The following is a 13,418-nucleotide window of genomic DNA, read 5'->3' as shown; positions in this document are numbered from 1 at the left end:
CTCAAATCCTTCCCTGTGTATTCCAAACAGCATTTTAATTTTTAGACCTCTACTGGCTGCTAGTGGTTTGTGCACATGGACACACAAATCTCCCTGTTTCATCGATCAATAAATATTTGGTTTGCCTTTTCAGACCGTAAGTTAGCCTTCCTTTTTCCAACATTGAACTCCACCTGTCCAGATTTTCCCCACTCACTTATTTTGTCTGAATTCATTTGTAATTTCTTTCTCTCATCCACAACATTACTGTGGCTCTCTGGCTCTGATCTCACACCAACTCCCAACCTGTGGAAGAAGGCCTTTTGTTGCATAGTCATGCAATCCTACAGCACAGCAACAGACCCTTCAGTCCAACCAGCCCATGCTGACCATAATCCCAAAATAAACTGGCCCCACCTGCCTGTACTTGGCCCATATCCCTCCAAATCTTTTCTATTCATCTACCATCTGCCTGTTTTGCCACTTTGAAAGACATATCCAATTTGTTCCAATCTGTGGCCTATGTCAACATAGCCCTGCAAATTGGTCCTTTCCAAGTATTTATCCAATTCTGTTTTGAAAGACACTATTGAATTTCCTTGTGCAACCCATTCAAACAGCACATTCTACATCATAACAAATTATACAATATCCCAACTCCTCGCACCATAGCTAATTCTTTTGCCTATAATGATCAATCTGTTAAATCAGCAAGGAAGTGGAAGTGGATACTGCAGATGCTGGAGATTAGAATCTAGATTAGAGTGGTGCTGGAAAAGCACAGCAGGTCAGGCGGCAACTGAAGAGCAGGAGAATCGACATTTCAAGCCAGAACCATTCCTGATGAAGGGCTTTTGCCTGAAATGTTGATTCTCCTGCTTCTCGGATGCTGCTTGACCTGCTGTACTAAATCAGTCTGATCTACAATCAGAGATCTTAGCAGCTATTCTCTATGGAATTGTGTCTAGGATTAATGCATCGCTGGATATTTTACAGCTACAGTTAAGCATCAATAACTACTCACTAGTGATCCACTGTGGAACAATTGATCCTTGCAGTGGGCTGCAGGAGATGGGAATTCTAACTCTGATCTGCTATCTGACATCCCAGCCCCAGGATATCACTCCATCCACCTCCCCCCACCCCCAGGATATCATCATTCCACCCCCCCGCCATCCCCAGGATATCATCACTTCAAACCCCCGGCCCCAGCCTTGTCATCTCCTGTAACAGGAATGGCTTATTCTTGAGATAGCGAAGGCAGAAGTTTGAAAGGGAAGACCCAGCATCTGAACCCAATCCGCTCTCACCCAATCCCCACCCCTGTAACCACAGTCTGAACTCACATTTCCCCTCTCTGTAAACACAGACTGAACACCAGCACTGCTCTCCTCAGTAGCACAGTCTGAACTTGCTCTCCACCCTGTACCAACAGTCTGAAGCTGCACCACCCCCCCCAACCACAGTCTGACCCTAGACTGCCTCCCTCCCCACTCCATAACCACAGGCTGGACCCGGACACCCACCCGGAACCACAATCTGAACCCAGACCCCCTCCTGTAACCACAGTCTGAACTCAGACTCTTTCCCCCCCCATGCCCCCATTACCACAGTCTCGACTCAGACCCCATTTCCCCTGTAACCATGGTCTGAACACACCCACCCGCTACCATAACCATAGTGTGAACCCAGACCTCCTATAAACATACAGGCTGCAAATAATATGGAGAATATTGAAAAACAAATTCTCAGCTGACCTTTGAATAATTTTGGCCAGCTAAGAGATCACCCTCCAGCCCAAGTGCTAAGAGCTTGGGTAATGTTCATTAGGCCTACTGGGAGCCATGTGGCTTCATCCTCCATGGTGCACTCACTGAGCATGCTCAGTGTATTAATTAGCCAATCCCCCATCACCACACTGGTGCCAAAGAATATCAAAGCCTTTTGTGCTAGACCATGAAGTGAATTTAAATGGAAATGACAGCTCGGTAATAAGGCTTTCCATCGAACACCGCTCCCCCCTTTGGGCAGAGAAATGACGAGTGCTTCACGCTGAAATGTTGTTTATTTATTAGGAGTGATTGTCTGCTGTGCCAGCTCACACAGAACAGTTATTGGCAGAGTAAATGGAGAAGTAATGAACAGAAAGCAAAGATTATCCTACGTGAATCAAAAGAGCACTTCCAAATACAGGACTGTGTCACTGCACCTGAAGCCTGATGTCTAGGCCTTGAAGCTTCTCATACTCCTGAACTTAACACAAATCTAAATTCCAGGCCCAAGACTTAACCTTTTGAATGTAGTGGAGGTTGAGAGAAAAATACTTGTTTGATGTTTGTATTTTTGTTTTAGATTAAAATTCATTGCTGATGAGCACAGAGAGTGCTCTCTGTCTTGCATTCACAATTTGAATGCCCTGAGCCTTCAGGGTACCTTAGTGCTCTTTGGTATGTTATTTCCCCTCCTCCCCCAATAGTTCCATGTGTAATAGCCCAACATGGTCTGGTTTGATATTCTGGCTCATGCCAAACTCACTCATTTCAGCTGATTGTAGATATGGGTTTTCAACTTCGGTCTCAGTGGCCTGGAAGGGAAGGGGGAGGATCAGGCTGACTTGCTGGTCCTGATCACCATCCACAGTTGTCTTTGGTTCTGCCTCTGGAGGAAAGGCCTGGAGCCCTGAGATATAGTGTTTGTATTCTTCCTCGTCTCACTTATCTCTAACTCTGTAACCTCCTCTAACCTCACAATCTCTTCCTCCTTTTCTAGCCCCTTGGACATCCTCACTCTCTTCACCCCTCTGTTTAAACTATACTTTCAGCAGCCTAGGTCCTGGGTTGGGAATTTCCTCTCACCGTCCTTCTATGCCCCTCCAACCCCTTTTATTCCTCCACCTCTTCAGCCCCTCGACTTTCCTCCACTTCCTTTTTCTCTGCACCCCCCTGCCTGTTTACCTTCCTCCACCCCCTCCAACCCCATGCCCCTCTATCCCCTCTACCCCTCTACTTCTCTGCACCTCCATCTCCCTCCATTCTTCTATCTCCCTCCACTTATCTTCATTCCTCTGTTTCCCTCAGCCTCTTAAAATCTTCACCCCTCTTTCTCCCTCAATGTCCTCTGCTGCTTTATCTGCTGCTCTCTCTACTGTATCACATATGACCAAACCAACCTTTTTGATCAAATAATTGCACCCATTTCTACTATCTCCTGACATGTCTTAGTGTTAATGTTTGTCTGAATTATGCCCCAGTGAAATGCCTTGGGATATTTTATAGTGTGAAGGGTGTGTGGAATAGGCCAAATAATTATCGTCTGGTCAGTCTGATCTTGGCAGTGGGCAAATTACTAGAGTCAATGTTGAGAGAGAGAATTAGTGGTTACTTGGAAAAGCATAGCTTAATCAAGGATAGCAAGCTTTCATTTAAGGAAGGTTGTGTCTTACTAACCTAATTTATTGTTTTGAGGGATGTTGTCTACATGGATTTCAATAAGGCATGTTACAAGGTCCCAAGTACCTAACTGGCCAGAACAAGTACAGTTCTTGTGGTATAGGGAAATGTGGCAAGGAGGGTCCAAGTTAGTTCAGTGAAAGAGGAATAGCCAATGGATATCTTTTGTGAATGGAAAGCAGTTTCAGTGGTGATCCAGAAGGCTTGGTTTGCTGTTTGTGGTATGTATTAATGATTTGGGCTTAAATATGGGAGACATGATTGGGAAATTTGCAGATGACAAAAATCAGCCAGTGAAGGGGATTTGTTCATTAAAGGATGATATCAATGGGCTAGTTGCAAAAAGAGGCAAATGGAATTCAATCCAGTGAAGTGCGAAGTTATGTATTTGGAAGTGAGGGACTTTGGAGTAGATATCCACAGGTGCCCGAAGATGGCAGAATAAGTGGTGAAGAAGGCATATGGAATATTGGCTGAATACAAGAGCAGGGGTGTAATGCCGGAGGTATATAAAATCAGTTAGACCACAGCTAGGGTTTTGTGCGCAGTTCTGGTCCCTGCATTATAGGCAGGACAGAGTTGTTTGAGAATAGTTCTAGAAAGAGAACAAAGGAGATTTATAGAAATGTTCCCAGGGTTTGAAAATTGCAGTTATGAGAAAAGAGTGGATAGGTTAGGGTTGTTTTCCTTAAAACAGAGCGGACCGAGGGGCGACTTAATTGTAGTGTGCAAAATAATGAGGGGTTTGCATAGAGTAGACAGGGAAGAGCTGGTTCGAGAGTGTGTTGTTGGAAAAGCACAGCAGATCAGGCAGCATCCGAGGAGCAGGAGAGGATGCTGCCTGACCGGCTGTGCTTTTCCAGCAACACACTCTCGACTCTGATCTCCAGCATCTGCCAGGGAAGACCAGGGTTCCCCGAGCAGAGGTCGGTCACCGGGGGCTGCAGGTTTAATGTGATCGGCAGAAGGATTGGAGGAAACGTGAGAAAAGTCTTCGGTTCCCCTAGAGCGTGGTGGCTCACGCTGGCCAGTTGAGTGGTGGCGATGAAAACCTTTCCCTTATTCCGCTGGCACGGGCGAGGCGGGCCGAATGGCCTCTTTCTGGGCTGTCACTGTTGGAACTGTGAAATCAGCCTTGCATTGTTGTTGAAAGGGGCAGGCCAGTGAAAGGGAGCAGAGTGTCCTGGTTGCTCGGTTGTTGTGGTCACCAATCCTGACGGGCTCTCTCTCTCTTTCTACCCAAGGTGCAGTTGACTACCTCACCAAGAACGTGAGCCTGTCCACACAGAGGCGGATGAAGTTGAGTGAGCACTCCGCTGTCCTGGGTTTGCTGCAGGTCGAAACGGGACAAGCTTACTGAGGACGTCTGGCCACTGCGAGAGCTCACGGAGCAAGGCCAGAGAGAGAGCTCCGCCTGACCAGTTCAATCTGGGCCTGAGACATTGTCAGACCCTCCCAGACAGCGCTCGACCTTCGCTCCTGAAATTCTAGTGCCCTCTACCACCCCCCTCAAACTGACCATCTCGTAATCCAGGAATGCCCCCTCCCACCCATTACCCCGACAACTGGGAGCTAGACTGCTAAGGGTCTAGTATCCACCCCTCCCAGAATATTGTATATCTGCTTTGACAATATTTGTAAGTGTGTCTTTTTGTTTGTTTGTTGTTGAGCTATTATGCCTGCTTTTCTCATGAGAGACTGACCCCCATGGAGGAAACTGAGGGTGAGGGAGGTATTCATGCTCCCTTCCCCTCTCCCCTCCACCTACCAAGAGGGGCAATAGCTTGGAAACGAGATTCTCCCGATCACACACAAAACGCTTCAACACCGACTCACCTGTCAGATATAGGACCCCGAGGCAGCTCCCGGGGCCAGAGCTGAAGCGGGAGCCTCTTCCCGCTCATGTACAGATGGAAGGAAGACATCAGACCCACCACACTCCATCTCAGCACCGTTTAAAAATCGACCAAACCCAAGTTTACACCGCTTTACTTTTAAGGAACGCTTTTCTTTTGGGAACAAGAATTGGCTTTGCATTCAAAGCGGAAATCTTATGGAGACTGTTTCTTCAACAGGAACTAATTGCACCTCTAGCACAAGACAGTTGACAAATGGGACAAAAGAAGGCGCAGCAGTTTGTATGGGATGGGGTTAGGGGTGACCCTTGAAGAGGAATTACGGTCTGTGTAAATCAAACAAATGCTCATTTCACGTTAATGCAGAGTGTCAGTTATTAATGGTCAGTGAGACTTCATGACACACATAACCATTCCACCACTGAGCTACAGCAAGGCTCAAAATGAAAGCGACTCTTGTATTTTGGTACTGGATTGTCCGTGGAGTTTGTTTTTTTTAAAAAGTTGTATCCTTTTTGAGGGCGCCTACAGTTCGGGCCTGAAGTCCATCACTGTTTATATCACTGCTCCTACATTCCTGCTTTCCTACTCCTGGCCATCCTTGGGACTTTTGGTCCAGGACAGCTAGCAAAGGACCAAGTTGGCAGTTCCGAACGCGATTTGTTTCAGTAAATGAATCCAGGAGGGGTGGGGAGGCTTTTTTTTCCCCCCATGGCCTGACTGATCTACAGTGAGAGAGTTTGCAGCGATCTGACTAAGAGCAGGTGGTTTCTCCGAGACTTTGAACAAAATGCGGAGTTCCGAACACCAGATGTTTCTCTCTCTCTCTCTCTCTCGGTCCAGGGTTGCAATGCTCCATTTACACTGGGTCATGTTTGATCCATCCTGAGGCCACACAGTCACTCCCCCCACCTTGTGCTGTAACTCGGCGGTCCCTTTACCATTTCTTCATTTACTGGAACGAGAAGGATTTTTAAATCTATAACGCGAGGATGTTGGGTTCCGTGCATTTTACTGTAATCAAAAAAAAACATTCGACAGAACTTTACCAATATTCTATAGACATTCTTGGCATGTTAGACTCTGATAACTTTCCCTCTTCCCCCTCATCAAACCCTTTCCCTCGACCCCCTCCCTCCTTTCTCTTCTCCGCTGTAACTTGTATTGTAGAATTGTCAGACGATTTTTTTGAAAGAAGTCCCAGTTCTGTCTTGACTGCATTTAATGGAACTGGGAGGTGCTCATTTAACGGCTGCTCAATCCCCGGAAAGCGCTGGGTTGGTTGGGGTTGGGGGTTGGGGCGTGTGAGTCTACATCAATGATTGCTCGCTCTTCAACCCCCCCGCCCCTACTCTCCTGAAGTCCCCTCCTCCCTCTCGTTGTTGGAAGCCCTTCCCCACTAACGCATGGAGGGTGCGTCATTTCATATGGTCAAGGCTGAGTTAGATAGAGATCTACTGTTTGCTAAGGGAGTCAAGGGTTATGGGGATAGACCGGGAAGTGGGGTTAAGGCCACATTAGCTCAGCCATGATCTTATTGTGTCTCAGGTCAAGGGGCTGAATGGCCTATTCTTGTTTTTTATATATGATTTATACCTGAACAAGGAATGCTGTTACTCCACTTGATACAAATAAATCTGTTTAAATTCACAAAGCAGATACAAATTAGTCCATATATGTATATAGTGAACACTGATAACCCCCCTCCCCCGCCCCCCACGAAATGTCATTGAATGGCAGGACTGACTGAAGATGCTAAATTCAAGATTAGAGTGGTGCTGGAAAAGCACAGCAGGTCAGGCAGCCTCCGAGGAGCAGGAGAGTGGATGTTTCGGGCAAAAGCCCTTCATCAGCATTTGGCCGAAACGTCGATTTTTCCTGCTCCTCGGATGCTGCCTGACCTGCTGTGCTTTTCCAGCACCACTCTAATCTTGATTCTAATCTCCAGCATCTGCAGTCCCCCACTTCTGCCTGAAGAGGCTAAATTGCCTCTGACTGTCCCAATGTTCCCACCCTCACTGCCTCTCAGCTGTGACCAGCTCCCAAATCAAACCTGGGAAGTTGCAATCGAAATGGTCCCAAACCGCACATTCCAAAGCCTCACGGAGCAAACATCAAACTTTTGTGGGTTTCTCTTCAATTTTGTTGCTGAATTGGGGTTCAAGGGAGGGACTTAAAGCAATACATATGAGCCAAATAAACAGTAGTGCAGTCCAGGGTTGCCAACTTGGCTGGATGTATTCTTGGAGGTTTCATCGCCTGGCCTCCTGCACCCTGTTCCCTGAACCAGTCAGACAGCTTCTTTTCCTGCTCTCCCACATCTTTCAAACGAATAAACAAAAGGAACAAGACTCTCAAATTGCTTTGTGATTTTTTTTTCCCTCAACTGAGTGGCTTGCATCAGTATCCTGCAGATTAACACTGAACAATCCTGGAGGTTTGGCAACCCTTAGAGTCGTCCCACGTATGGATTAAATCTGGGCTGGTGGAGGAGCTGTGGGACAGTGAAGAAAGCCCTACCATGGTTGATGGAAAAACAGTTTATGTATAAATGTCAAATATCTGAACCCCTAGCACTGGGATTCAGCTTATGAGCAAATTCAGCTTCATTGTTAGACTTTTAAACATGTATTTTTGCTCAAAAGCACCTTATAATTCCATTAAATGTCCAGTCTAGCTCAACCTTGTACCATTAGCAGACCCTTCAACTCACCTCTCACTCCCCTCCCTGACCCCTGTCTCAATAAGTCTCCTAGCTTCTGTGCTTGTTTCTTATAATTTGATTGAGCATGTGTGTATATAAAACCACTGCATAATTTATTCTGCTATGTTGTTAATTATAGATTAGATGGGAACCTGTACTCGCATTTACATACAGTCAGTAGATGTCTGGCTCTTGTAACCTGCTATAATTGTTATCTCATTAAAGGTTAACTGAAACTAGCCATCACCAGGCGTGTGTGTGTGCGCGCGCGCCGGTGTGATATTGTGTGTGTGCGCGCGCGCCGGTGTGATATTGTGTGTGTGTGTGTGTGTGCGCGCGCGCCGGTGTGATATTGTGTGTGTAATTGTCCCTTCCCATTGAAGATTCAGGTACCCATCTTCTGTTCCATGGGCAAAAGCTTCAAAGTCCTAAGTGCACCAGCTTTGAGGAGAAAGCATCAGAGAAATCAGGAGGCGATGAAAAAGTGATAGCAATCGTGGGTCTTAAAGCCTCTGGGTGATGGGACAAAGTGAAGGTTGAAGGAGGGAAGCAGTTGGCAGGACAGAGTGGGGCCAAACTGAAGAAGGCTGTGGGCGACACGGTGGCACAGTGGTTAGCACTGCTGCCTCACAGCGCCAGAGACCCGGGTTCAATTCCCGCCTCAGGCGACTGACTGTGTGGAGTTTGCACGTTCTCCCCGTGTCTGTGTGGGTTTTCTCCGGGTGCTCCGGTTTCCTCCCACAGTCCAAAGATGTGCAGGTCAGGTGAATTGGCCATGCTAAATTGCCCGTAGTGTTAGGTAAGGGGTAAATGTAGGGGTATGGGTGGGTTGCGCTTCGGCGGGACGGTGTGGACTTGAGGGGCTGAAGGGCCTGTTTCCACACTGTAAGTAATCTAATCTAAAGAAAGAAAAGCTTGCATTTATTCATAACCTCAGGACTTTTTAATGCACTTCACAATGAAGTGCTGCTGCTGTAGGGAACATGGCAGATAATATTCCCACAACAAGTTCCCGCAAAAATGCAAAGTGATAATGAGGAAATATCCTTGAGTTATGTTGCTTGAGGGATAAATGCAGGCCTAAACTTCAGCAGAATTCCCCTGAGCTTCTTGAAAACAGTGTCATGTGATCTTTTAATCCATCTGAGAGGACCTCAGTCAACATCTCATCAAAAAGGACAGTACTGTAACTCCAACAATGCAGCATTTGGTTAGTACTGTACTGCACTGTGAGTGCTGACCTTGAATTTGTGCTGAAACCTGCAGAGTGGGGCTTCAAGTCACAGGGCAGAACCTTCAGCCCATAATGCTGGGAAGGCAGGGGGCAGGGAGCACGTCTCAGCAGGCAGGATGGTGGTGAACTCAATCTCTACCATCTACCCTCCGCACCCCTCCAGAATTAAGTTGTTGCCAAGAAGGCTCATGACCCTGCCCTAATGCCAAATGAGGCTCTTAAGATATCAATGAAGGATCACTTAATTTCCCCTCCCCCACCTTATCCCAGTTCCAACCTTCCAGCTCAGCACCACCCTCATGACCCGTCCCATCTATTCGTCTTCCTTCCTACCTATCTGCACCACCCTCCCCTCTGACCTATCACCTGTACCCCCACCTCCATCTATCTATTGCACTCTCAGCTACCTTCTCCCCAGCCCCCCCCCCCCCCCCCCCCCCCTCCCATTTATCTCTTCACCCCTGAGGTTCCCAGCCTCATTCCTGATGAAGGGCTTTTGCCCGAAACATCGATTCTCCTGCTCCTCGGATGCTGCCTGACTTGTTGTGCTTTACCAGCACCACATTCTTGACTCTAATTTCCAGCTGATATGAGGTGAGTGGTGAACACTCTGTGGGGTCAAGCTCTGGAATGCAATGGTGTGACACACATATCTGAACAGGCTGGTTGAAAAATATTAATGCAGGATGAAATAATCCATAAGACCATAAGATATAGGATCAGAATTAGACGATTTGGGGCATTCAAGCTGCTCTGCCATTCAATCATGGCTGATGTGCTGTTCAAATCCATTCTCCTGCTTTCTCCCCATAACCCGTGAACCCTTTACAAATCAAGAACCTATCTATCTCTGTCTTAAGTACACTCAAAGACCTGACCTCTCCACAGCCCTCTGGGCCAATGAGTTCCACAGACTCACACCCTCTAGCTGATGAAGTTCCTCCTCATCTCAGTTCCAAAGGGCCATCCTTTCCCTCTGAAGCTGTTCTGTTGGGTTCTGGTCTCTCATACTAGTAGAAACATCTTCTTTATATTCACTTTATCCAGGCCTCTCAGTATTCTGTAAATTTTAATCAGATCCCCCTCATCTTTCTAAACTTCACCGAGTACAGACCCAGAGTCCTCAACAGCTCCTCATTCAAAAGCCCTTCCTCCTCAGGTCATTCTTGTAAACCTCCTTTGGACTCCTTCTAAGCGTAGCATATACTTCCTTAGATACTGGGTCCAAAACAATATTTCAAATGTATGTGACCACAGCCTTATGTAGCTTCAACAGCTCATCTCTGCTCTTGTATTCTGGCTCTCTTGGAATGAGTGGTAACATTGCATTTGCCTTCCAAATTATCAACTGAACCTGCATGTTAATGTTAAGAGTATCCTGAACTCGAATTGCAAAGTCCTTTGTGCTTCAGATTTCTGAAGCCTTTCTCCATTTAGCAAAAAGTCTACGCCTCTATTCTTCCAACCAAACTACATAACCTCACATGTTCCTACATTGTATTCCATCTGCCACTTCTTTGCCCACTCTCATAGCCTGTTCAAGTCCATCTGCAGTCTCCCTGCTTCCTCAACACTACTGCCCCTACCCCATCTTTGTGTCATCTGTAAACTTAGCAACAGTGCCTTCAGTTCCTTCATCCAGACCGTTAATGTATAACGTGAATTATTGTGGTCCAGACAATGACCCCTGTGGAACTCTTAATCCCTACCCTTTGCCTTTTCCCAGTCAGCCAATCCTCTATCCACGCCAGTACCTTGCCCCTAACATCATGGTCTCTTATCTTATTTAGCAGCCTCCTATGCAGCATCTTGCCAAAGGTCTTCTGGAAATCCAAATATATCACATCCACTGGCTCTCCTTTGTCTAATGTGCTTGTTACCTCCTCAAAGAATTCTAACAGATTTATCAGGCTTGACCTCCCCTTGATGATGCCATGCTGACTCAGCGCTATTTTACCATGCACTTCCAAGTAGTCCACAATCTCATCCTTAATAATGGACTCTAAAGTCTTACCAACAACCGGGATCAGGCTAACCAGTCTATAATTTCCTGGCTTCCGCCTCCCTTCCTTCTTAACCAGGCCAAAGACAGGTCTTGTGCTATATCACTCCATATGGCCCTTAAAACCTAACTACAGTATAGAGAAGCTGAAATCCACAGCTATGTTCTTCACATAAACATTCAGTAAAACTATGAAGGTCGAATTGGGTTGATTCATGAATGGTTCAATCAATTCTAAATAGTGAGTAACTGATATAATTCAATTATAGTCACGACCTCTCACCTAATATTTACAGTTAGAATAATACAATCATAGAATTGTTCAGCAGAGGAGGCCATTCAACCCTATGAGTTTGTTCCAGTTCTATCCATAGATTCAGATAGGTATGTTTATCACATTAAGTTGCATGGCAGTGAAATTTAAAGGGAAGCAAACATTTAAAGGGAAGTAGCAATATGAGGCATATAAGGCAATCTTTGGAAGATTGTCTCAGTCTCTTGGAGATCTTTTCTGAGATTGAAACAGGGGAGGAGCAGGAGAAAATGAGGCAATCTGAAACATAGTATGCAGGCTTTAAAGAGGGAAAGGGAAGGAAGAGAGATCGTTGGCCAATAATCTAAAACAAGTGGTTGGTATGTAAGGTATCTAAAGTGTTAAACACAGTTTGACCCTATAAGGGGCATATGGTGGAAATATCGTGGGAAACCAGTACATAAATGTGTTCTCCATGAGCTCTCAAGACAACGGTCTGGCCTGAAACTGGCTGCAAGATGACAGCCCCCAGATGGTGCTTCATGGTACAAATCACATGACTATGGCAACTCAAGAGCCTCTTTGGTACAGATAACATTTCTATCCCAAACATTCCCCTTTTCAAATAAGAGAAACCAAAAACATTGCATACATGATCATACAAATGAGCTACCGCACTTACCCAATATATACAAGATTATTTGCATGCGTTAGCAGCTTGTTATTCTCTGAAAATTGTTAGTCTCTGAACATGCATTGCACACATAGTCTTTGAATTGTACCGTAATGGCATGCATGCATGTTGTCTTTGGTCTTTCGTTATAGAGCATGGAACATAGAACAGTACAGGCCCTTTGGCCCTCAATGTTGTGCCGACCATTTATCCTAATCTAAGATCAAACTAACCGACATACCCTTCATTTTACTCTCACTCAGGGGCATATCCAAGTGTCGCTTAAATGTCTCTAATGTATCTGACTCTACTACCACCGCTAGCAGTGCATTCCACTCATCCACCACACTCTGTGTAAAGCACTTTCCTTTGACATTTCCCCTATACCCTCCTCCAAAAACCTTAAGATTATGCCCCCTTTGTGATAGTTATTTCTTCCCTGGGAAAAAGTCTCTGACTCTTCATTCTATCTATGCCTCTCATCATCTTCTAGACCTCTATCAAATGACCTCCGATCTCTCTTCACTCCAATGAGAAAAGCCCTAGCTCCCTCAATCTTTCTTCATAAGACACACCCTCCAGTTCAGGCAGCATCCTGGTAAATCTCCTCTGCAGCCCCTCTAAAGCTCCAACATCCTTCCTATAATGAGGTGATCAGAACTGAACACAATATTCCAAGTGTAGTCGAACCAGGCCTTTATAGAGCTGCAGCAGAACCCCACGGTCCTTAAACTCAATTCCCCTTCTAGTGAAAGGCAACACACCATACAACCTGATCAACTTGGGTGGCGACTTTGAGGGATCTATGGACATGACACCCAAGATCTCTCTGTTCCTCCACCCTGCCAAGAATCTTGTCAAGGTGATGTTCCTTCCCCAGGGATTGTTATTTACATATCATTTATTGTTGCCATGGTATCTGTTGTGGTTCCACTTTCATTGTTGGGGTGCTGTGGACCTCTGGGTCTAAATGGTTGATCTGTGCATGAGGTGGGTGGTGTAGGGGATGAGTTCCCATCTTTGTGATCATTTGCCTGCAGTTGAGGAACAGCCTCTCCAGTTGTGTGTATGTCACCCTGATGGTACAAATGGCCATTCACTTCGACTTTGTATGATCAAGGTCCCACTGTACTCAGGTCCCAAGTTGCCAGCAGGTCGGTGCAACATTGAGGGCCGAAGGGCCTGTAATGCGCTGGAATGTTCTATGTTCTATGTTCTACTGGCATTTGTGGGTCCATCTATAGCAGGTGGACTTCAGTGGTTCAAGA

At 46.1% G+C, this 13,418-nt stretch overlaps 1 protein-coding gene across 4 annotated transcripts in view; it reads left to right on the top strand.

The window, feature by feature from the left end:
* pax7a (paired box 7a) overlaps window positions 1–7,056 on the top strand; it is a 245,814-nt gene extending 238,758 nt beyond the window's left edge. For all 4 annotated transcript variants that reach the window (XM_087980431.1, XM_087980434.1, XM_087980432.1 and 1 more), the window contains one exon: window positions 4,673–7,056. In XM_087980431.1, the coding sequence (XP_087836557.1) occupies window positions 4,673–4,788 (116 nt within the window). In that variant the 3' untranslated portion in view covers window positions 4,789–7,056. The remainder of the gene's footprint in view (window positions 1–4,672) is intronic.
* Window positions 7,057–13,418: the final 6,362 nt, after the last annotated feature.

Source organism: Chiloscyllium plagiosum, unplaced genomic scaffold (genome assembly GCF_037043375.1).
Source record: "Chiloscyllium plagiosum isolate Xiang-an unplaced genomic scaffold, Cpla_swu_hap1 HiC_scaffold_37, whole genome shotgun sequence".
Taxonomy (NCBI): Eukaryota; Metazoa; Chordata; class Chondrichthyes; order Orectolobiformes; family Hemiscylliidae; genus Chiloscyllium; species Chiloscyllium plagiosum.
Note: the sequence above shows the minus strand (reverse complement) of the source record. Positions and strands in the feature narration are given on the sequence as shown.